The sequence below is a fragment of the Lepidochelys olivacea genome (assembly GCF_965140295.1).
Source record: "Lepidochelys olivacea isolate rLepOli2 genome assembly, chromosome: 1".
Classification (NCBI taxonomy): domain Eukaryota; kingdom Metazoa; phylum Chordata; order Testudines; family Cheloniidae; genus Lepidochelys; species Lepidochelys olivacea.
This window is the reverse complement of record NC_140411.1, coordinates 286570597-286596437: the sequence shown is the minus strand read 5'-3', so window position 1 is coordinate 286596437 and position 25841 is coordinate 286570597. Positions and strand designations below refer to the sequence as shown.

Here is a 25841-nt window from a genome sequence, read left to right as displayed (position 1 = left end):
AGTGCCTCTACAAGGAGCCGCATAGTCACTTCTGAAGAGCCACAGGTTGGCCACCCCTGATCTAGACCATCCCTGACAGGTGTTTGTCTAAACTGTGCTTAAAAATCTCCAATGATGGAGATTCCACAACCTCCCTAGGCAACTTATTCCAGTGCTTAACCACCCTGACAGGAAGTTTTTCCTAATGCCTAATTTGCTTCTTGTCCTATCCTCAGAGGTTAAGAACTTTTTTTTTTCTCTCCCTCCTTGTAATAACCTTTTATGTACTTGAAAACTGTTATCCTGTCCCCTCTGTATCCTTTTTTCCAGACTAAACAAACCCAATTTTTTCCATCTTCCCTCATAGGTCATGTCTTCTAAACCTTTAATCATTTTTGTTGCTCTTCTCTGGACTTTCTCTACTTTGTCAACATCTTTCCTGAAATATGGCACCCAGAACTGGACACAATACTCGAGTTGAGGGCTAATCAGGGCGGAGTAGAGCAGAAGAATTACTTCTCGTGTCTTGCTTTCAACATTCTTGCTAATACATCCCAGAATGATGTTCACTTTTTTTGCAACGGTGTTACACTGTTGACTCATGTTTAGCTTGTGGTCCACTATGATCCCCAGATCCCTTTCCACAGTACTCCTTCCTAGGTAATCCTATTGAATGTGATCATCTCTTAAACTTTCTTTGACAAAATTAATTAAAATGAGCTCTTTAAATCTATCAGGCATTTTTTTTTACAGTCCTGGAATAATTTGGATGGCTCTTCTCTGAACCGTCTTCAATTTTTCACATAAAAAGAAAAATTAAGTGAGTTTCCATGAAGAAAAAGTTCTGAGTTTCTTTCTAAAAGAAAAAAAATCCACATCTAAACTCTGGCATAGGAATTTTCCATGGTGAAAATCCTCTATGGAAACTCATTGTGTAAGGATTTTTCTGTATGTCACCTACTTTAAAAAGTTTTCTGCTTGAGGGGTTTGATTGTGTGGGTCAATGTTTATTCCCTTTGAGACCAGACTCAGATAGTTTAATAATTCCAGCTTAGTTTCTTACAGAATTCAGTTCTACCGGCTTTGTAAGCTCCTTAAATGGGAGCTATTTGACTCATGGAATTTACACACGTTCTTGGGTGTGCCTAATACAGTTTGTAAACTCACTTAATGTAGTTAGTGGTCTGTAGACTTTAGGAGAGTCATGGGGATAAAAGCAATAAACACAGCCTACACGTTCTGCATAATCATTCCACAAACTTTGAAAGTGATCCTACCTGTGGACCTTGAAAGCTCTGTAGTGCTAAATGTGGTCCTTGTGGTGAGCAAGGTTAGGCCTCCTGTGTGGGTTGGGCTGTAGCTATGGATCTTCTAGGGCAGGGGTTGGCAACCTTTGAGAAGTGGCATGCCAAGTCTTAATTAAGCTTTCGCGTGCCAGTAATAAATTTTACATTTACAGGGGCCCACAACCGAACCCCAGAGGGGCAGCGGGCTGAGCGGCTCCGGTGGCCAGGACCCTGGCTGGAATCCCAGACCAGTAGGGAGGTGAGTGGGGCCAGCGGCTGGTATCCCAGGCCGGCAGCAGGCTGAGCAGGGCCGCTGGCTGGGACGCCGGCTGGCAGCAGCGTGCCAGTAAAAGCGCTCCCCTTCCCCTGGGGCGGGCATCAGCCCGGCTGCGGCACGTTTCCACACCGCGAGCAGCCTCATTAGCTCCCGGGCTGGGGCGGGGGCTTCCCGGCCCCAGCCGCGGCAGTCACGCCGGCTCGAGCCGGGCTGGGGCCCCTTTGCCCGCAGGTGAAGCCGCCCCGCTCCAGGATCGGTGTGAAAACCTAACCCAGCCGCCCCCCTGCTGGGCTCCTGCCCGCCGCTCCTCCGGGCTGCGGCAGCGCAGCCAGCGTGTGAACGAACCAGCTCCCGCCAAGGCACCCTGCGCTGGCATCCGCCCGCCACACACGAGCCTCCCTATCAGCCTCCCATCAGCCGCCGGCCGGGCGCATAAAAGCCGCCGCGGCCGCCAGGGGAGAGCTCACAGCGCGCTGCCTGCCGCCTGCCGCCGGGTTCCCCCTGCTGTGGAGGAAGAAAACTACACACGGGTCCCCATGCAGCCCGCAATGATGATGTTCTCCAGTAAATACTGGGCCAGGAGAGGGCTCTCCCTCGACTCAGCCGTGCCCGGGGAGCACCCAGGACTCAGCAACCTGACAGTAAGTATCCCGGGCTGTCACGCTGCAGCTGCCCAGGGCATCCGTGTGCTTGATAACGATGGGCTCTGATTTACCTCCATGGTGCGCCCAAACTCTGTCAACTGCTGTTTGGAGTGTGTACGTATTCTCAGGCGATACTCACCGAGTGCAAACCGCTAATCCAGTGATGCTATAGAGAGATACGGGGGGGGACAAGAACACTGCATCGCTCTTGGGATGTGTTTTGTGCTCAGCTGGTGGGCTTGCATGTGCTCCGTATTTGAGGGCTTTCTTGATTTTGCTTTTTAAATCCAAAAAGTAGCATCAAAGGTTCTGCCCGTATTTAGTACGTGGTTTCCAAAGCAAGCAACAGAAGTTATTGAGAACTCTCAAAAGGAAAATTGTAATCTTGGTTTCAGTATTTCAGAATAGTAATTATCACGTGGTGGTAGTAGCAAAAACAAAGAAAGCAAGCATTCAAAGAAAATAACATAAGCCCAAATACAGAGAGGGAAAGCAGATAATATTATTCTTAGATTCTTCTAAATAAGTCATTTTTATTCAGATAGCTAATGCTACAAATAGTTTACACACCTGGGGGACACCCTGCAAGCTACCTATTGGCCTTGTTTTTTAATAATTAAAAATATCGAATGACCTTGTCTATTTGTAACTAGGTTTGACCAATTCCTTCTAGTCCTAATCACCACTAGTACTTTTGTATAGCCTCTTCAGATAAAATATAGCAAAAAGCCTATTAAATGTCACAGGCAATATCAGAGAGAATCACCATGTTTAGTACTCCTAAAATCAATAGTAAACGAGTTTGGCCTCCATTCAGCTAGTTAGTAAATGCCTGTCTTATGTTAACCCTGTGAGTAGTCCCAGCAAAATCAATTGGACTAACCTGCACTCTCAGATTAGACATGTGTTTAAGCGTTTGGTTGAATCAGAGTCAATAAGAGGAAAATACCTAAGTAATTTTATAGACCCTGATCTTGTAATTGATGCTCCATGGGCAGCACAGTCTATCTTCACAGAGTCAGTTGCAGGTTTGGGACCAATTATTTTGAGATCATTTACAAATCAGATACATTTACACTGAGTTGGTGAGTCCAGCATTTTGATACAGTGTGAATACTTGGCTTTGACATATTAGAGTTTTGATTCCTTTGATACAATAGCATATAGAAAAATGTGTAGCTAAAAATGTCTCCTCAGGTAAAAATACTATCAAAAGATGTAAAATAATCTTTCTGGTATGATCTGAAGACCCAGCAGATATTTTGGTATTTTCAGAGTGTTACACCAACCACTTCATGGTTGTATTTCAACTTTTTATTGCAAACAAATGGTATCTGTATATTTTTGTATAAAATGCTAATATAATTCATACATATTAATAATCTACTTTGACAAATAATAGTAAAACAGAGAGAGAGAGAGATGTGAAAAATATGGGGCCAGACCCTTCATTGATGTAAATCAGCATAGCTTTATTGGATTAACAGGAGTTATGCCATTTTACACCAGCTGTGGATTTGACCCATTGTCTTTATAGTAAAGATGAAATATCCCTATTTGTGTTACTATCATATATGCATATTTAAGTGTTTACTCATCTCTACCTGTTTTATTGGTGTTTATTGATATCACTGGGAAATCTTAGAATAAGGATCACTGGACTAACCGGGGTGAATCTGTTTCACTGCCTATATAAGATGTCTTAGTGTTTCTCTCTTCACTAGGATTCTGCTTTAACTCTATGATTTCTTGAATATTTGCACTTGCTCCTGATAATAATACGTCATCATCATTAGGAAAGACCATCTACAAGTCATTATTTAATCACATACAGTAATAACCTGCATGGCTAATGAAGTTAATTCTCACAGTATCACAGTTTCTTCTGTTATTTCATAATGATTAGCTCATCTAGTTTTCACAGGCTGAATGGTGGCTTTTAGCAAACATTTCAGATATTATCCATTTGACACAATTACAAGAACTCAGGGGGCTCAATCTTGGGAGGTGCTGAGTACCATCATTTCCCACTGAAGTCAATTGGTGCTTAGCACCTTTCAGGATTGGGAAGTAAATTAATATGCTTCTCTGTACTTTCCTTCTAAAAATGGACACACACAGACAAGTCTAGATAGACTGCAAAATTAAAAATAGTATTTTTGTCAAAGCACATGTAGGCTGCATACTTGACATGTAAGTTATCTCCCAAATAATAATTGGAAAAGATGTTTCACTATAACAACAACAACAAAAAAGATTAAAAACAAACTTGTAAGGCCCCAATTCAGGAGCACATATTTCAAGTTAAGCATATACTTGAGTGCTTTCCTGAATCAGGGCCTAAAAGAGGCTTGCTAGCTAAAGACAATGGGGTGATCCATTTCATAAGTGAAAACTCATGCAGACCCTGTCTACACTTGACTTTTAACCATGTTAGAAAACTGTTTAAGTTTGGACTCAATCTAAACATAGTTCCAACTGGATTGATTTCAGACAATCCTATCACCCAATATGGGGCCAAACATTGTTTAAAACTGTTTTTTAAAAAAGTGTGAGCATAAAATAGGGAACTAGGCCCATACATGGTTACTGAACCACTTGGCCTTTTCTACAAGTTCTAGATAAACTGGATTCAAACAAGTTTTGACTGGCCAAAAAAAATGTGTGAAAGCCTAGTTTACTGCTAAACTACATGTAGCACTTGGTGCACCTACCTGCACTTGTTACTGACACTGAGGGTATGTCTTCATTACCCGCCGGATCAGCAGGCAGCGATCAATCCAGCGGGGATCGATCTATCGCGTCTAGTCTAGACGCGATAAATCGACCCCCAAGCGCTCTCCCGTCAACTCCTGTACTCTACTGCCACGAGAGGCACAGGCAGAGTTGACGGGGGAGAGGCAGCAGTTGACTCACCGCGGTGAAGACACCACAGTAAGTTGATCTAAGTACGCCGACTTCAGCTACGTTATTCACGTAGTTGAAGTTGCATAACTTAGATCGATTTTCCCCCCTCCTCCCCCGCCCCAGTGTAGACCAGGGCTCAGACAGTCTTCACTAGAAAAATTAAATTGGTTAAAGCCTCTAGGATGTCTGTGTCCACACAGACAAAACACCCCAGATGATTTACAAATACTCGAATAAATGGTTAGAACAGGCTAAAGGTTTTAACTGGTTTTGTAACTGGTTAAAGTTTAACTGGTTCAGTTGTACTGCTTTCGTGCCAGTGTGGATTCAGAGAAGCTGAAACACGTCACTTGTCGTCTCTCTACCTTCCCACCATGTATGGTGGCTGTGTGAAATATTCCAGAATGCCTAGCTTCTGGGAACTGACCGGGGAATTGCAGGCTATTTACCCAGAGGACATTGCAATTTAAATAGTTTAGGACACTGCTAGTATGGACTAGCCTGGGGGTAGAACTTAAATCAGTTCAGTCTGGATGCACTGAACTGTCCGTACTGAAACTGTGTCAATTACAGATTAGTCCTTGTCAGCAATGGAGATTTGTTTTAGAAAGTATCTGATCCAATTTTTAAAGGATTTAGCATAAAAGAAGTTTAAGATACTGTGCCCGGTCAATGAGGACTAGGCAAAACCTTATTAAATCTGCTTTTGAAAACTGTGTTTGGGACTCAGGGCAGCTCCTCAGTTGGAGTAAATTGTCACGGCTCCACTGAAGTCACTGGAGGATCTGATGGAAATAAGGAGGTGAACTGCCGCAGGGTTCCCACCTATTCTTAAAAATAGTTTTTTGGAATGATTTGAACATGGCTTTAAAGGTTCCAAACCTTGTTAGCTGCCCTCCTGTATTGTTGGCTCCCCTCTCCCCAAATTGCTGGTTCACTGTTTTTATCTCAAGAACAGAATTTACCAATGTACATTTACATTGGAAATGGACACAGTGGCCAAGATAGTCATGTTTTTTGGTTGCAAACATCTGAAACACTTTTAAAGGGGTCTGATGTTCATAAGTGCAGAGCACATGCCCTCTGAAGATCTGTCTGCATTCAGGTATCTCAAGCACGACACCCAGTGCTAGTCACTTTTGAGAATCTTGGCCAGTATTACTAAAGCTCTTGATATATGTATGGACTACTTAGAGGCATCTCAGAAAAGACTTAAGCTGTGGATATTGCACTATTGGAAAATATAGAAGGAAATTCAGCACAGAGAGAATCTTATAGGTGTGGGAAGCTCAACAGTGTAAAAATAAAAAAGGAAATGCTCCTTTGGGATAAATGGACTGTTCTCAGGAGGTCAGACTTAGTTGGCTGAAACAAATTTTAAAAAGGTACAGTTAATTCAGATTTCTTCTGTGATAGAGAGAGCCTAAACATCTCTCCCTTTTTAATTTGTATAATCAGTGGATAGCTTTTAGTTCATTAGGAGCAATGAAAAGTAGGTGGCAACGTTAAATCTAGTCCAATGGGGAATATGAAGTTTCTGCTTGTGGATTTTATGGACAATTCAAATAATTTCAAAATTCTGGGCCAGATCATCAGCTGGTGTCAGTCGGCACAGTCCATTGCAGTCAGAGCTACGACAATTTAGCCAGGTGAGGAATTGTTCCATCCAATCTTTATTTATTACCTATAGTAACATTGCTTTATTTGTGTCATATTTCTGTATTGGTCTCTTCCGTCTCTGACATTTGTCTGTTACCTTTTCTGATTTTGAATATGCTGCTTATCTTTTTTGGATCACTTTCATTCTGGTGTTTTCTGACAAAAGCTGACTGTATGAAAGGAATGTTTGATATTTTTCAGAAATGCGCATTGGAAACTACTGTATTTTGTATCTACTTTCTTGTAGCCAAACCGAGCCAATTCTGGTAAAAATGATGAGAAGAAAGGGAATAAAGGAAACAGCAAAAGTGACTCAGTTTCTGAAAGCGGAAAGACTGCTGTAGTGTTTTCCTTGAAAAATGAAGTTGGTGGATTAGTGAAAGCTCTCAGACTCTTCCAGGTAAATATTACAAATCATTATAATTAATGGAAAGGTTGGGGACATTTGGGTCAATTGTCAGCTGGTGTAAACTGGTGTAGCTCCGCTGAAGTCAAAGAAGCATGTGACATAACACTTTCAATTTGATTGCTAACTGAGCATGTAACCAAGCCAGCAAAGTATTTAAAGCATGTGTTTGACTTTGGGCACATACCTAGTCCCCATTAAATGAATGGACTGCTCATGTGCTTAAAGTTCTAGCTGTCAAAGGCCCTGATCCAGCAAAGCACTGAAGCTTGAGCTTAAGTTTTAAGCACAAGAATCATCTCATTGACTCTAATGTTGGTGTTGACTCCAGTGGGACTATTCATTTGCTTAAAGCATGTGCTTAAGTGTGGTGTTGGATCAGGGTCTTCGGCAGTAGAATGGGAATTATGACATGTTAATACACATTAAGGCCCAGATACAGTTGATTGCAGATGGGCAGACTGCTAGCACTGCAGGCCATCCAGGCGCTATCAGTTACAGGAGTGAGGCTGTAGTGTGCCAGTAGGCATAGTGCCAGGGGGAATGTCACTAATGCAACTAGGTATGCGTTCAGTACCGGAATACATGAACTGCAATATCTTACTGAGTTTACAAGTGATCAGGGTGGAAACTTCTTTTATTGTGAACATAAGTATTAGATGCAAATGTATTAACCAAGGGTGAAACATACCCCTATACAGGAAGCCAGAGGAAAAACTGCATACCATTTAAGCCCCTGAAGGTGCATAGGGACTGGCAGAAACTTGTGCTTGGCCCTTTGCCCTGGGGTGAATTTTACCCAGAATGAAAATACATACAGTGTAGGGGCCAAGTGTAGACAGCGGCATAGATCTCTTCAGATTTGGCATTCTTTAATGGGTGGGGAGGAAGGTAGTAAAAAGTAATGGATTGGTTGACAGGTTTGTGCCTCATGCATGCAAAAGTAGAAATCATTATGAATGTTTTGCAGTCTCCTCTTGACACCCATTCGCAGATCAGCAGTGGTGTGGTGGGAGAGTTCTACCAGGGGAAGGCCATTTTGACATCCATATTCACTGAGGGTTGTAGATCTTACCAGGATCGTTATTCTAGACAATCAGTTGGTCTGGACTTGCATTTTGTTACTCTTATTCCAGGGTGATTCCTAATTAGTACAAGGAAGATAGATGAGAAATGAAATATAATTATCATCACAAAATAAATGTTCTCTTAGCTTGTCGAGAGAGAGATTGAATAAATGCAGCTTCTTGTACCAATGGTGTTCTTAACTGGAAAAACTAAAATATACTGAAATTAACACTGACAATGCACTGCATATTTTATATCTACCTTTGATATCAATGTAGCATTGTATTATCATTTTTAAAACTAACATAATATCCTTTGTAAAAGATGGTCTTGGTAAATCACATTTAAATCCCCTGTGGATATTATAGTTATCGTAGTCATCTAATGAAAAAGAGCAATTTTTACCTTAAGCGAGCAGATTTTTTTCTTTAATACACTACAAATCACTGGTTATGCATTTAGCAGTAGGCTGAGTATTTTTAATGTAAACTTCTATAACAGAAATTCATGCTACCAATTTTGTTGTTCTAAATGAATTGTTTATATATAGAGTCCAATGTTTCATCTTCCCACAGGAGAAGCATGTGAGTATGGTTCACATTGAATCAAGAAAATCCAAGAGGAGGAATTCAGAGGTAGAAATTTTTGTGGAATGTGACTGCAGTAAGAAAGAATTTAATGAACTAGTTCAGTTGCTAAAGTTTCAGACTAACATCGTAACTCTTAATCCACCAGAGAACATCTGGACTGATGAAGACGGTAAAGCTGCTTTATTTAGAAATTAGTAAACATTTCATTTAGAAACCACACCAGTGTTATCCTCTAATATTTTCAATTCCCACTCTATATTCCACAGAACTTGATTTTGTCCCTTGGTTCCCCAGGAAGATTGCTGAATTAGACAAATGCTCGCAGAGAGTTCTAATGTATGGCTCTGAGCTGGATGCAGATCACCCAGTAAGTGTGAAATAAACTCATTATCTTATTTGGATTTTAAGTCCTAGTTGCAGGGCAATTTGTTATCCACAACAGAATTTAAAAATAATTTTGTAGATAGTTATTCATATTGTTTAACCAGTCAAGTTATAAGCACCATGGCAAAGATTTTCAAAATTGATTAGCAATTTTTGGGGGCCTCCCTTTTTTTGGCACCGTAAAGGGGCTTGATTTTCAGCAGGTGAGTGACCAGCACTTTACGAAAATCAGGTCCCTTTAGAGGGTGTCATTCAATGAATTCATTCAGTTTCTCAAGTTGGGACACTCAAAAACTGAGGCACTCCAAAATCATGTTTGATCCCCATTTATACACTGCATTCATATTTTTAAAATAGATGGTGGATAGAAGCTTTGATATTCTAAACAGTTCGGGTTATTGTAAACCTAGGTTCTGCCACAAATCAAAGAATATGGACATTAAATAAAAATCCAGATCAATGTGGGTGTAGAAGAACAAAGCATTTGAAAGAATGCTCGCCCTCAAACTAGGGGATAGTTACAAGGTGCAACAGCACAGTTTAATCTCCACATGAATACAGTGCATGGATAGGTTTCTTACTGTGCTTTCTGAAAGCAGTGCCAGTGTATAAGTCCCTATTTCATATCCTGTGTAATGCCTAAATATTCCAAATCTAAAGCTAAGGAATATGAGCGCTTAGTAATTTTTTTTTTTTCATTCAATCATGGTTTTCTTCAACATATGCCTAACCTAAGAGACTTTAAGAATGAACTATAACGATAGGCTGCTAGAAGAAACTCATCTGTTTATATCATCTGCATTGTCTCTGCTCTAATAGATGGGCAATCATCAAAGTGAATGGAAACAATCAAAAACTTTCCACAACTGTTTTGGTTGGCTTGCTTCTATTTTGGTTTTCAGAATGGGGAGGGGGCTATGGGGTTCTCAAACTGGGGGTCGTCGGGAGGTTATTACACGGGGGGACACGAGCTGTCAGCCTCCACCCAAGCCCCGCTTTGCATCCAGCATTTATAATGGTGTTATATATATTAAAAAGTGTTTTTAATTTATAGAGGGAGTCGCACTCAGAGGCTTGCTATGTGAAAGGGGTCACCAGTACAAAAGTTTGAGAACCATTGGGCTATATAGAGCATTTGAACTTAGTAACTGGGGGCGGGAGGGGATAAACATTCTGTAAGATATATCACTCATATATATTTGAAGCATTTACAGACTGGAAAAATTACTGTTTCACATGTTACTTACCTGTAGTTCGTTGTCATGTTATAGACTTGTCGTGGATTCTCCTCTGTATTGAGGCTGCTTTGCTTTGTGCTTCTGGTGCAAAGTGGCCCTATACTGTAGGGAGGATCACCTCAGTGTAGGGGATCTTATAAGGGTATAGAGCCAGCCCATCAACTGCTGTGTCAGCCCCTCCCTATTACCTATGTTGGGAAAGAGGCCTAGGAATGGCTAGGCTTTACCAGGGCTTTCTTGTGCCTTGCTGACCATTGGCTTCTGTATCAGACCCTAGGAACCCCTGACACCTGGTTTAATTTACGTTTGTGTAGCTCACAATAGCTGAAGGCTGCTGTATTGGATCATTACTCAAGGGGAGCACACCCTGAAATCCTGAGTCATTCTGTGCACTTCTTTATCATGGGCAAGGGTGAGAGTCTGCATCTTCGGAAACTCCCAAATCTGCAGATTACCTTCAGCCATTAACATAGGCGCTGACTCAGTGAGTGCTCTGCACCCACTGGCAGCTCCCCACCCCTCCCCAGCTTGCCTCCGCCCTGCCTCCGCCTCCTTCCCTGAGCACACCGCCACGTCCTGCTTCTCTCCCCCCTCCCTCCCAGCGCTTGCGCCAAGAAACAGCTGTTTCAGACGGCAAGCGCAGGGAGGGAGGAGGGAGGAGGAGGAGGAGGAACGCGGCGCACTTGGGAAAGAGGTGGGGCTGGGGCGGGGATTTGGGGAGGTGTCCAATAGGGGCAGGGAGGGGGCGGGGCCTGGGGCGGAAGCACCCACCGGCACCAAGGAAAGTTGGCACCTGTGGCCACTAATAGTAACTCTGCTTCAAATAGAAGCATTTCAGCCTCACCTGGCCCATCACAATCATCAACTTAATATTGTTTTATATTTTGAGCTGGTGCCTACACTGAATACATAAGGCAGGTTTCTGCAGATCACTTTAGTTTTATACACAATGAAAAAGACATTTGCATGAAATAAAAGCAGAGTTTTTGTTGCACTTTAGATAACTCGGATAGGCATAATTTACACCACATTTGTACCATACCTACACAGAACGCTAGGACTTAGAAATGGAACAAAACCTACTGTTGGACACCAATAGACCATTTCTGGTCTCTCCTCTGACCCCTCTGTGGAGTGTATAGGGGCCATACAGGAGTCATAATGGGCCATGAAGAACTACCCCGATGCAGGGGCAGCACAAGGCCACCGCGGGTATGTCTACACTGCAGTGTAAACCCAGAGTTTGAACTCAGGCTCAAGTCTAATTCCGCTTCTGTCTGCACACAAATCGTGCTAACCCAGCGCTTGGACCTAGGGTCCCAGGACCACATGGGAGTGTAGGGTTTGAGCCTGAGTCAAGTCAGGACCCAGGGTTTAAGCCTATTGCTTTGCAGTGTAGACCCTGGACTCACCCCACTGGACTCTTGCATGGGAGTCCACCAAAAGTATCCCACAATCCTGTGGACTGATTTTCTTTGTTCTCTGGGTAGTTAAGTTCAGAGGACAGTCAAGTTTTCCCACACTGCACCATGAACAAAGGGGTAGAACCAGCCACATTTTGGGAGAGCACTGCGAAGTCCTGACTATGGGTAGTGGGACTTGGACCTGCATAATGCAGTGTAGATACTGGAGCCCCAGATTGGGACCCAATATTCAACAATTCCTAACCTTGGGTTACAAATGGGTGCAGGTGCTCAAGCCCTAGGTTAACAAACCCAACAGGGGTGCACACAAGGGGGTGGGGGAAGTAGGGGCATGGGCCTCACCAATAATTGTTGGGGGCACAGAACTCCTCCAGCTCTGGGGCTGTGGTGGCAGAGAGAGCAAGCTCCTCCTGGCCCCGGGGCTGCGGGGCCGAGACCAAGTTCCTGTTGGGTTGGAGGGAAGAGCAACTTCCTACTGGAGCCGGAGCCAAGGTAGGGGATAGGGATGGAAGAGTGAGCTTCTGCCAGAGCTGGCGGGGAAAGGGAAACAGAACATGCCACCCCAATAGGGGTCAAAGTTAAATTTTTGCACATACCCCTGAAACCCTGGATCTGCTAATTCAAATTCTACTAACCCTAGGCTTACACTGCTGTGTAGACCAGGGGTGGGGAGCCTTTTTTCTATCAAGGTTCTATCATGACCCACAGAAAAATCAGTCATGGGCCACACACAGCCCTGTGCGGGGGAGAGGGTGCTGAAGCTCAGGGCTTCCCCAGGCTCCAGGTTAGGGCCAGAAGTGGGTTCAGGGTTCGGGAGGGGACTCTGGGCAGGGGCAGGGGTTGGGGTTGGGGTGTGGGAGGAGTGAGGGCTCCAGCTACGTATGTGGGTGTGACAGGTTGGACTGCTCGGGATGTCACTTGGTGTGCTGGGACACCACTGAGGCAGCCTTTTCTGCCGGCCGGTGCCCCCTTTTACCTGGTCTTGCTGGGCTAGGCTCCCCAGCCTTTTCTAGCCAAGCACACACCAGGGCCACAGCCAGCTGCACAGAGAAACAGAGACACTCTGAGAAGGCTCAGCTTAAGAGGCTTGCCACAGCACCCAGATGTCCACCTGCCTTTGGAGTACAAACCCAAAATTATATGAAATTCGCCTCTTCCCTCAATGTTTGAGTGTATACACAACTTCTCTCCCCCCACCCCAGTTAGAAATCTCATGAACTGTTAAATTTATTTCTGGTTTGCAATATATTAACTACAACAGGTGTATTTTAAGTAGTGAAGGAGGGAGCAGACAGAACAAGGCAGATTACTAAGAAAATAAAACAGAGCACGCAAACTAAGCTTAAAACACTAAAGAAACTGGTTACATGTAAGTTCTCACCCTAAATGTGGTTCTAATAATCTTCTTCACAGGCCAGACACCCTTCCAGTCTGGGTTCAGTTCTTCTCCCCAGTTCAGTGTTAGTTGTTTCCAGCAGTCATCTTGGGTGGGTTAGCAGGGGAGAGTTGATGACCTGGAATACCTCACTCCCCACCCTTAAATGGGATTTGCATAAGGTGGGAGTCCTTTGTTTCCTAGTTTGACGCCCCACCCCCAGCTTCTCATGGAAAAGTACAGAATTCAAGATGGGTTCCAGTATCAGGTGACTTGGTCACATGCCTCTGTAGGACCCCTGTAGCCATTCTTCACAGGCTGACCCACACATTCACAGGAAGACTAAGCTCTTTTACAGTCCATTGTCTCTTGCTGATGGCCCATCAGCACTGTCGGACTTTTTCATTGTTGTACCTGAAGTATTAGCAGGGGGCGTCACCCAAAGTAACATAGTTGAAATATACATACATAGTCAATATTCATAATTTCAGATACAGAAATGATACATGCATACAAATAGGATAATCACATTCAGTAAATCATAACCTTTCCAACGATATCTCACATGAGCCATTTTGCATAAAGTATATCGTAGTTATGTCATATTCATATCCTAAGGATATTTTCATAAAGAATATGGAATGACACATCACAGTGGGCTCTGGGGTGGGGCTGGAGATGAGGGAGTTTGGGCGCAGGAGGGGGCTCCGGGCTGGGGCCAAGGGGTTTTGAATGTGAGAGCAGGCTCGGGACTGGGGCAAGGGGTTGGTGTGTGGGGTGCAGGCTCCGTGAGGAGGCTCAAAACTGGGGCAGGGGGTTGGGGTGCAGGAGGGGCTCTGGGAGGGGGTTGAGGTGTCGGAGGGGGTTCTGACCTGGGTCGGGGGTTCAGGGTGCAGGCTCCAGCGGGGCAACGCTTACCACGGGTGGCTTCCGGCAGTGCAGTGTGGCTAAGGCAGGCTCCCTGCCTGCTCTGGCTCAGCACTGCTCCCAGAAGCAGCTGGCATGTCCCTGCAGCCCCTAGGCAGAGGCGTTGCCAGGAAGCTCTGTGTGGTGCACTCTGTCTGTGCCCGCAGGCGCTGACCCTGCAGCTCCCATTAGCCATGGTTCCCTGATCGCACCTGTGCCTAGGGGACGCAGGGACATGCCAGCTGCTTGCGGGAGCTGCGCAGACCCAACCAGACTTTTAATGGCCTGGCAACCCTAGCTTCCCCCTGCAGCGGGGTGAGCCAGTGCTCGCGGGTCGAGCCCCACAGGGGAACGCCAAGCCTTGGGGCTTCCGGCCCGCGGCACAGAGACTTGCTGCAGGTGGGATGAAATTAGGCAGAGGGCTGGATCCGGCTCACTGACCGTAGGTTCCCTGCCCCTGGTGTAGAAATATCCTCTGAGCTCTAGGACCAGTCCTGTTAACAGGAACTGAATTTCACTACATGTGACACAGTCTTGAGTCACAACAAACCAGTTGTACTACCGTCCGTCCCTTTCTACCTGAGCCTACAAAATCATTTGCTTCTCTTAAGAGGAAAAAGGTATCTCCCTAACCATTGATCCAAAGTCTGCAACTTATTAACTCGTAAAGGTTTTAAACAGTCAAGGTGAAACTCCAATAAGGATCAACAACTTTATGCCTGTAAGAAACCTTTTCCATAATTTTCCATATAATTCACCGTGGTCACCCTGAACTATTCTTCTTCATTAGAGATTCACTTAAAACAATGTACAGCAGCCAACAAAAGTATGGGGGAGGGAAGGGGAATAACTATGGTTTTTGGAAGCTGCGACCAAAATAGTGAAGAAATAGGGTTCATGAACTAGCTTTCTCTTTGTAGATGTAGGCTAGACAAGTCATGCTAGTGGAACTAAGGCGAAATGTGTCCTCCAAACATCTGAGTGATGTTGCAAGGCCTCTGCTGCCTTGGACTGTGGCTTGAGAGTAGGAAGCTTGAATGCTTTCACAATCCCTTTTGTCTTCTCTCCTACATCCCGCAGCAGTACGTGTGTGTACACACACACGTGTGCGTGCATGTACTTTATAGTGGCTGCTTCCTGCCACTCTTAGTGCACTAGCTGCGGCTGAGAGCCCCATGATAGTTACAAATCCAAAATGTTCTGGAAGCTTAGGCAAGCAAACAATATGCATTTTAATATGTAATTATATGCATCTAGGAACAAAGAATATAGGCCATACTTGCAGTGGGGGGGGGGGGGGCTCTAACCCTGGAAGCAGTGACTCTGAAAAATGTTTGAGGATCATGATAGGTAATCAGCTGAACGTGAGCTCCCAGTGTGACGCTGTGGCCAAAAGAGCTAATGTGATCCTGGGATGCATAAATAGGGGAATCTTGAGTAGGAGTAGAGAGGTTATTTTACCTCTGTATTTGGAACTGATGTAACTACTGCTGGAATACTGTGTCCAGTTTTGGTGTCCACAGTTCAAGAAGGATGTTGATAAATTGGAGAGGGTTCAGAGAAGAGCCATGAGATTGATCTAAAGGATTAAAAAACATGCCTTATAGTGATAGACTCAAAGAGCTCAATCCATTTAGTTTAACAAAGAGGAGGTGTGACCTGAGTACAGTCAATAACTACCTTCATGGGAACAAATGTTCAATAATGGGCTCTTCAGTCTGGCAGAAAAAGTTTTATAACACTATCCAATGACTGGAAGTTGAAGCTAGACAAATTCAGACTAGAAATAAGGCGTAAATTTTTTTTAGTGAGGATAATTAACCATTGGAACAATTTACCAACGGTCACGTGGGATTCTCCATCACTGACCATTTTTAAATCAAGATTGGAGGTTTTTCTAAAAGCTCTGCTATAAAAATTGTTTTAGGGAAATTCTCTAGCCTGTGCTATACAGGAGGTCAGACTAGATGATCACAAATAGTTCCTCTGGCTATGAAATCTATTAATCGAAGCTGTGTGGACCAACAGCCATTTTTCTGTCATTTTTGTGTTTTTGTCCATGCATAGTGACAGAGGAGAGTGGTATTTTTTCTGGTTACACTATTGCCCAGTTGAGTGGGGCGAGTGCAAATATACTTTCTGGGCTGCTATGCCTGTTTGAAATTAAATTTAAACCCACTCCAATCTTGCCTTTGAAGTTGACACGTACTACTTAGCCTGAAAAGTGAAGTGTGTCTGAGTGTTTTGTGTATAAAGAAGAAATGTTGCATGGGGTTTAGAATAACAGAAAGTAGTCTAGCCCACAGGTGTTTACGTTACACATACCTCCCTCTGCGGCTGATCCTCAAAGAAAATAAGTCAGTTACAGCCACAGTTACAGGACTTTAGCTCAAGCTGCAGCAGCTCCTGCTTTAGCTCTGGAGGTTTTTGGTTCAGTCCCCAGCGTGATAGCCAAGATGGTGGCCATCACAGTAACATCTTCAAAACAAGCTCTTCATGAATTCTGAGGCACTTCAGTTTTCAAGCCATGAAAGAAGTGTGATGCATGAGCCAAGAACCCAGATTCTTGCCTGCTTGGGAGACTCCAGTCAGGTCATGGAGGTATTTGGGTGGGCTGAAGTTGAGTCATAACCAGTTTTCCCATACTTAATATTTTTGGCTGTGTGATGGCACTGGTGCATAGCACCTCTCCTGGAAATGTTTCTTTTGGAGGAAGTGTGACACTAGCTTATTTTTCTCTTATTATATTATTATTATTATTTATTATAATATATCTTATTAAAATAGATGCTGTTAATCAGAAAGCAATATAATTAAATGCAAAGTAAACACTCTAATGATTTATTTTAAAATTCTTACAGCTAATTTTCTTTCTCTTTGTTATAAATTAATCTCGTCTTCCTTTCTTAAGGGATTTAAGGACAATGTATATCGACAGAGAAGAAAGTATTTTGTGGATGTTGCCATGAGTTATAAATAGTAAGTACTGGTATATTTCTTTTCTGTGCTGCTAAGTTAGAAAAAATTCCACTCCACTTAAGTCTGTTAGCATGAAGTTTTGGAAAAGAGAAGTGAGCCATTGATCTTTGACCAGTTTAGTATATGTTACAAATGACAAACCAAAAGCTTGAAATCATATAAATTTCAATATAATTATAAGCAAGTGAGGTGTTTAGAGGCTAAGTGCTACATTGTCACCATTATGTTCCTGGCTAGTTTAATGTAAGGAGCTATTTTACAAATGTTTGCGTATCCTATAATGAAATGAATCCCCATGTGCCATGGACACAGACGCCTCCTGTAATTGGCCTAGAACCCTGGTCTTTTCACTCCAGAACATAGGCCTCTAGCACTTGAGCCAAAGAAGAGTTCCCCCACTACAAATGGAATCCCTTTTCTCTCTCCAGAACAGCCACTAGAGGGCAGCATCATACAAAGTGTTTGAACGATTAGAGCGGATTGGGAATTTTCTAAGTGTTTTCTCATCAGAAAATGCTAAATTGTCCAAAATGAAATGTTTCATGGAAACATTTAGATTTCTATGAACTTCTGCCACAGGCAGACGTAGGCTGCATGGCAGGAAGTTTGGACGCCCCGAGGCCCCCAGCAGGAGGTTCCAGCTGGGACTCCCAGAGCTGCTACGAGCCTGGAAGTCCTGTTGTCCTTGACTCTGAAGCAGTTGGCATGGTGGGGCTGCCTCAGAGCTGCAGACTGTGGAAGCCTTCAGGGCTCAGAGGCAGGCAGGCTTAAAATGGGGCTCTCAGGCTTCCACATTCCCAGCCATGAAGCCAGGAGCTTGGCAATCCTGGAAGCTGTGGAGGCTTAACTGGAGCTGGGGCTCTCAGCGTTTATAGTAGGGATGGGGAACATCTGGCCTGTGGCAAGTCTCCACACCGTGGGCCGAAAGCTCTGAGCCTCTGCGCCCCTCCACCCCATGGGGCTGGAGCCGCAAGCACCTGCTCCTGCTGCGGGGGGAAGCCCCGAGCCTCTGTGCTCCCCCCCCCCCCCCGCCGTGGGACTGTGTGTGGCCTCTGACTGATTTTTTTTCTCTGTGGGTCAATGGCCCCTGATAGAAGAAAGGTTCCCCACCCCTGGTTTATAGACTCCCTGCTCCACAGTGGGGAATTCATGTCAACCTAGGGGTTGCCCTGGGCTGTTCTCTGAGGAGTTGGTGGCAATGCAAGGAGTCCTGAGTCAGGACAGCTGGCTGCTCTGTTTTTGTTTAGCAAAAATCAAATGAAAAGGCTTTGATTTTTCTGAAATGAAATATTTTTAGAATTTCTTCTCCTCCGGGAATTTGGAATTTCGAGTTTTCGTTCTGATTCAGAATTCAAACTTTTTCGAAATGTCACAATGTCTTGTGGAAAGGAAATCACAAGTTTTAACCTCCTGTATGCACAATGTACTTGCCTAATTAGACAAACTTCATCCCTTTTACCTGGGATTCATAAGAGTTCAAACTGTACAACCGTCAGAATTACAAAATAAATCTCACACATGTCTGCAGAGCTGGGAGTAGAATGCTGACTCTAGACCTAGGGATATTTAGTTCCCAAAACACTACCTAGCACTTTAGCTAAAGGAGATCTCTGTTAGCTGGCAATATCAGTAGATGGTAGCAGAAGGTGCTGAAGAGCTGGCACACGCAGTCCTTGGGCAATGGGTGAGGGAAAGAGAAATAAAAGCCTTACATTGCTCCTCTGACCAATTAATAAGTGCCAGCCAGTCTGATGTATGGGGAAGAATGAGGCCTCAAAGGCAGGTAGAGGAAAGCAGAGGGATGTGTGTATTGGGGGTTGGGTGATAGTTATGTGCCAGCCCCAGAGAGAGAGAGAGAGAAGAAAAGGGAACCAACTTATAAGGCCAGAACATAAAGCAAAAGTGGGGAAATGGTCAGTTACAAATTAATTTGAAAAGACAGGATGAGGTTTGAGGCAGCTGATTGGGAAAATAACTTCTAGAACAGAATAGGAGTATGTAGATTTATTGAAGAGGCAGCAGGAATCCCACTGGAGGTTAGTATTAAATCTCTGAGTTTCTTGTCAGAACTGTGAAAGGGCAAAGCAAATAATATAATCCACAGAAGTAAGGAAAAAACATTAAAATCTATGGTACGAAGAAGGGAAATAAGCCATTTCAAAACTTATATTAACAGGAACCTGAAAGTGACAGAGGAACAAGCAAGCCTAAACATGCTGAGCATTGCCCGTAGATTTCTGTGTCTGCAGAGGAACATGATACACACTCACTGGAGTGTCTATGTCACTACCTAGGATTAAAACAAGCTGTTAGAAGTGTTACCCTGTTTGCACATACACAGCTGAGAGAACATTCCTGAGGTACAGGAGATAGAATCATAAAATGTTTGCGAGGAAAAAGGCCTAGATCGTTGATTCCAGCCATAGCTAATACATAGATAGGAGCATTAGAAATATCTTAAGTCCTGCACTGGCAAGATGATTTATTTAGTCCTCCAGGACAGGATGCTTCAACAATTAGCCATGTGACAGTTCTACAGGTAATGCATTTGTTTGCTTGCAGTGTGGGAGACAGCCAAATTCAAAGCTAATATAGTAAGACATAAGAACGGCCCTACTGGGTCAGATCAAAGGTCCATCTAGCCCAGTATCCTGTCTTCCGACCAAAGCAGTGCCAGGTACCCCAGAGAGAATGAACACAACAGGTAATCATCAAATGATCCATCCCTTGTCACTCATTCCCAGCTTCTGGCAAACAGAGGGTAGGGACACCATTCCTGCCCATCCTGGCAAATAGCCATTGATGGACCTATCCTCCATGAATATATCTAGTTCTTTTCAGACCCTGTTATGGTCTTGGCCTTCACAATATTCTCTGGCAAGGAGTTCCACAGGTTGACTGTGTGTTGTGTGAAGAAATATTTCCTTTTATTTGTTTTAAACCTGCTGCCTATTAATTTCATTTGGTGACCCCTAGTTCTTGTGGAATGAGGAGTAGTAAACAACACTTCCTTATCTACTTTCTCTACACCAGGCATGATCTTATAGACCTCAATCATATCTCCCCTTAGCCGTCTCTTTTCCAAGCTGAAAAGTCCCAGTTTTATTAATCTCTCCTCATATGGAAGCCGTTCCATACCCCTAATAATTTTTGTTGCCCTTTTCTGAACCTTTTCCAATTCCAATATATCTTTTTTTGAGATGGGGCGACTACATCTGCACACAGTATTCAAGACATGGGCGTACCACAGATTTATATGGAGGCAATATGATATTTTCTGTCCTACTATCTATCCCTTTCTTAATTATTCCCAGCATTCTGTTAGCTTTTTTGACTGCCGCTGCACATTGAGTAGATGTTTTCAGTGAACTATCCACAATGACTCCAAGATCTTTCTTGAGTGGTAACAGCTAATTTAGACCCCATCATTTTATATGTATAGTTGGGATTATGCTTTCCAATGTGCATTACTTTGCATTTATCAACACTAAATTTCATCTGCCATTTTGTTGCCCAGTCACCCAGTTTTGAGAGATCCTTTTGTAGCTCTTTGCAGTCTGCCTGGGTCTTAACTGTCTTAAGTAGTTTTGTATCATCTGCAGATTTTGCCACTTCACTGTTTACCCCCTTTTCCAGATCATTTATGAATATGTTGAATAGGACTGGTCCCAGAACAGATCCCTGGGGGACACCATTATTTACCTCTCTCCATTCTGAAAACTGACCATTTATACCTACCCTTTGTTTCCTATCTTTTAACCAGTTACCAATCCATGAGAGCACCTTCCCTCTTATCCTGTGGCAGCTTACTTTGTGTAAGAGCCCTTGGTGAGGGACCTTGTCAAAGGCTTTCTGAAAATCTAAGTACACTATATCCACTAGATCCCATTGGTCCACATGCTCGTTGATCCCCTCAAAGAATTCTAGTAGATTGGTGAGGCATGATTTCCCTTTACTAAAACCATCTTGACTCTTCCTCAGCAAATTATGTTCATCTATATGTCTGACAATATTGTTCTTTATTATAGTTTCAACCAGTTTGCCTGGTACTGAAGTCAGGCTTACAGGCCTGTAATTGCCGGGAACACCTCCGGAGCGCTTTTTAAAAATTGGCATCACATTAGTTGTCCTCCAGTCATCTGGTACAGAAGCTGATTGAAATGATGGGTTACAGACTACAGTTAGTAGTTCTGCAATTTCACATTTGAGTTCCTTCAGAACTCTTGGGTGAATACCATCTGGTCCTGGTGACTTATTGCTGTTTGTTTAATCAATTTTTTCCAAAACCTCCTCTAATGATACCTCAGTCTGGGACAGTTCCTCAGATCTGTCACCTAAAAAGAATGGTTTGGGAATCTTCCTCACATCCTCAGACGTGAAGACCGATGCAAAGAATTCATTTAGTTTCTTCACAATGGCCTTATCATCCTTGAGTGCTCCTTTAGCATCTCAATTGTCCAGTGGCCCCGCTGGTTGTTTAGTAGGCTTCCTGCTTCTGATGTACTTAAAAAAAAATTGCTGTTACTTTTTGAGTCTTTGGCTAACTGTTCCTCAAATTCTTTTTTGGCCTTCCTAATTGCATTTTTACACTTCATTTGCCAGTGTTTATGATCCTTTCTATTTTCTTCACTAGGATTTAACTTACACTTTTTAAAGGATGCCTTTTTGCTTCTCACTGCTTCTTTTACTTTGTTGTTTAGCCACGGTAGCTCTTTTTTGGTTCTCTTACTATGTTTTTTAATTTGGGGTATACATTTAAGTTGAGCCTCTATTATGGTGACCTATAAGACCTATTTTACCCCTCTATAATATACAGAAAATGATAGATCTGACTTAGCAGGTGCATGCAAACATCAATTACAGTAGTTTAGTACAAAGTTTTCTCAGGTTGAAGTCAAGTAGTCAGGACAAAGAATACTTTGAGCCTGCTCAAAGTTACTTCAGTGCAAATTACAGTGAAGTCGATGGAATTATACCAATATACAACCAGTGCACATGAGTTGGGCCCTTTTATAATCCTCCTGTAGTTGATGATAACCAGTGGAATCCTGGTTGTTGTTTTTTTACAAAAGTTCCCTAGGGCCAGATTCTGTTCCCATTGCTCACAAAGAAAGGTTCTCATACAAAAAGGCCCAAGCCTGCTTCTGTTGAAGTCAATGGGAGTTTACTATTAACTTCAGTCAGGATTTAGCCCACAGTTTTATATATATGCCTCATTCTGTTTTGTTCCAGATCAGTTAAAAATGTAGCATATTCCTTTTCACTTCTCTCTTGCTTCCTCATATTTTGGTGGAGTTTCCTCTCCCCATTCTCTGGTATTGGAAGCTAATGAGACCATTTTAGTCCTAATCTTAAGCAGTCCTTTTGGGGAATTTCCTGGGGTGCCAGATATTTGGCTCATGCTTTTTCTGTATCAGGTATGTTACTCTGCAAATATTTTATTGCTATCTGGACAGTTGAGTAAGTGAGATATTTCATAACTTGTTCCCCACCAACATGAAAATCTCATCAATAAATAAAATGCCTCTGAGCTGTTAAGATCAAGTGACCATGGTCTGATTAATATTTAAATCACGAGCTAATATCTTCTGTAGTGATTCACAAATTGCAATTCATGGTATGATTGGTGCTGGCTAGTTGCATGGTGCTGGCTCTCTCCCTTGTTTCCAGATGCTAAGTCATATTAAAAGAAGATAAAAATCCATTAGCTATTTTCTTAGCATTACTTTTTCATGTCATTATTGTCACAAAATTGTTGGGTTTTTGGGTGTTTTTTTTGGAGGGTGTGTGTGTGTATGTGGGTCCCCAAATGCAGAGTAACTGGTACGTGCAATCCTCAATGGGGTGTGGCTGGGTGACAAGACCGTCTCTTAATTATGGGACAGTCTGATCTCCTGTGTACATCAGCTGTTTTGAGAATGGTCCTTGACTTTGTGTGCAGGCTCAACAGTAAATTAAGGATGGGTTTTTTCAAAAGGGCCCTAGTGTAGTCAGGTGCCCAGACCCCTTTTGACTTTCTACCCCTCATTCGTCTCCACACTGCTAATAGTATTTCAGATGTACCTCCAAGGGCTTGGCTACACTTGCGAGTTAGAGCACATTAAAGCAGACCCGGGCGCCCTAGCTCACTACCCGTCCACATTGGCAAGGCACGTAGAGCGCTCTGACTTCACGGCTTGGTACTCCACCTCAGCGAGAAGATTAATGCTTGCTGCATCTTGGCTGAAACGCCCAGGTGTCAGTGTGAACGAGGTGTTGCATTACTGTGCTCTGATCAGCCTCCGGAAACGTCCCATAATCCCCTTAAGTCAAGTGGCCACTCTTGTCATTGTTTTTGAATTGCTGCAGGAATGAGGATATGCCCTTTGAAAGCGCCGTTTCTGACAGCCAGCTGCTTCTCTGCTCCGAGACAAAGCAACCATTAGTGTGGAATGCCATGTGAGAAAGAGAGAGAGAGAGAGGCGGGGAGGGGCGTTGGAGAGGGGTCTGCTGCTGTCTGAACTTACAAGACAGCATGCTGACATGCTCTTAGTCCCCCACATACACACAACACACTCCCTGTCACACTCCACCCCATTTGAAAAGCATGTTGCAGTCACTTGCATGCTGGGATAGCTGCCCACAATGCACCGCTGCAAGTGCCGCAAATGTGGCCACACCAGTGCACTTGAAGCTGTCAGTGTGGACAGACTGCAGCGCTTTCCCTATTGCGCTCTCTGAAGGCTGGTTTAACTCAAAGCGCTTTTACATCTGCAAGTGTAGCCATGTAGTTAAGTGCTAACTCTCTTTTTGCTCATTCGTTAGTCTCATTGACTTCAAATAAGTAAAGAGTGAATTAGCACTTCAGGATTTGGCTTGGTAATAGGAAAACTAAAGTTAGCCAAACTCTCCCTGTTGCTATCTAAGTTTTCCTTTTTGTCATATGCTGTTTTGTTCTCTGCTTTTCTTATTCTGGAGATTGCAGAGTACCCTTATTAGTCTTGCTAACACTACTCTGATTGATGTAGTGAATTTCTCTGGAGTTAATGGTATCTGTTCCTTCACATACAAATACAACAGTTACATACTTTTAATTTTGTCTTGCCAAATCAAGCCTATATTTTGAATTCATTACCATCCCCAGGAGTTAGTAATTTTTCTGCGCTACCTACAAATACCTGCTGTGTTGTAATTTTCTTGTCACACATGCTTGCAAGTCAAACGAATTTCAGTCACATTCTAATTTTATTTGTAATAGGCCTAAGTCCTAGCACATAGGGGAAGGCACATATTAATTTCTTGTTCTTTTCAACTTTATGCATCCCTTTTTAGATTTTTCATTTTTCTTGTTTGTATCTACTTTGATTATTTAAACAAAAAAAAAAAAGAGTAGAAAAAAACCAACTTGACAGAGGGGAAAAAAAAACCCCTTTAAAACAGCCTGTAAAAAGCTACAATGTTTTTCTATAAAGCTAATAACTATACAGTGGGGGAGGAGGGAGCGCATTTGTATCTTGTGATTACTTACAGAATACATTTTCTCTCTCCTGCTTACACTCCCTTGTTCACTGTTGCCTACTCGTGTTTTTTACATAGATACGAATCTACCAAATGCTCCAGGTTGGTCTGACCTAGCCATCTGGGTGGGGTACATTTGTACTGCGGCTGGGAGATGTAATTCCCAGCTTGGGTAGACATGCACACGTGACCTCCGCCCAAGCTAGTCTGTTTACAAATAGCAGTGTGACTGTGGTGGCCCAGGCAGTGGCATAGGCTAACCCCGCCCAAGTACAACCCTATCCGAGATCCTATGTGTTTATTTGGGTGGCTAGCCAGGAAAAACCCTTAGCTTTTAACTTAGAGATGGATAAAATCTTGGTCACCCTTAGTCATCAGTTGGAGGAAAGCCAGGGCCGGCTCTGGGCCCCAGCAAAACGAGCAGGTGCTTGGGGTGGCACAGTTCTAGGGGCGGCGTTCCGGCACCGGCCATGCCGCCCCTAGAAAGGTGCCCCCGGCCCCCCAGCTCGCCTCCGCCTGCTCCCCTGAGCACGCCACCGCTGCTCTGCTTCTCCCCCCGCCAGGCTTGCCCCGCGCGAAGCAGCAAGCCTGGGAGGGAGGGAAGGAGGAGAAGCGGAGCGGCGGCATGTTCAGGGGAGCATGTTCAGGGGGCATTTTAGTGGTGCCCTCCATCCTAAATTGAGCTGGATGCCAGACGGCTAATTCTGAAGGTGTGGTCCAATACGATACAGACAAATTGACACAGCTTCTTTAAGGAGATGTGTGCCTCTCCAATCTATTAAAATTCTTTGGGGACCTCAACAAAAGAGTGGATAAAGGAGAATTGGTAGATTTAATTGTTTGGACTTTAAGTGAGCACTTGGCAAATTCCTCACAAGGGGCCACTACGGAAAGTAGTCTAGGGTGACAGATACAATTTCTGTCATGGATCAGAAATTGCTTGAGAGAGAGAAAACAGAGGGACTGAATCATGATATTCATGCAGCCAGTATGAAAGAATAAGTGGCCTCACGTTCAGAAATACACGGTTTATGTGGTGCAAGGAGTCCTTCCTGATACCACAATGTATTTATTATTAATATAGAACAAAAGCAATGTCAGGAAACATCCCAATAATATTTGTATTTGTTTTAACAGAAGGTTTGATTTCAGGTTTTTATTATTTAGATAGGACCATTAATGCACACGGTTATTTACTGATGTAGAAATAAAAGATACATGG

General features: G+C 43.5%; 1 protein-coding gene across 4 annotated transcripts in view; it reads left to right on the top strand.

Annotated features, from left to right (window-relative positions):
• Positions 1–2005: 2005 nt before the first annotated feature.
• The window catches only part of TPH2 (tryptophan hydroxylase 2), a 96384-nt gene continuing 72548 nt past the window's right edge, over positions 2006–25841 (top strand). For 3 of the 4 annotated variants that reach the window (XM_084652300.1, XM_084652299.1, XM_084652298.1), the window contains exons 1-5: positions 2006–2183; positions 7000–7152; positions 8802–8985; positions 9083–9183; positions 17055–17122. In XM_084652300.1, coding sequence (XP_084508426.1) covers positions 2079–2183; positions 7000–7152; positions 8802–8985; positions 9083–9183; positions 17055–17122 — 611 coding nt within the window. In that variant the 5' untranslated portion in view covers positions 2006–2078. The remainder of the gene's footprint in view (positions 2184–6999; positions 7153–8801; positions 8986–9082; positions 9184–17054; positions 17123–25841) is intronic. The other variant, XM_084652301.1, reaches the window with a different exon arrangement.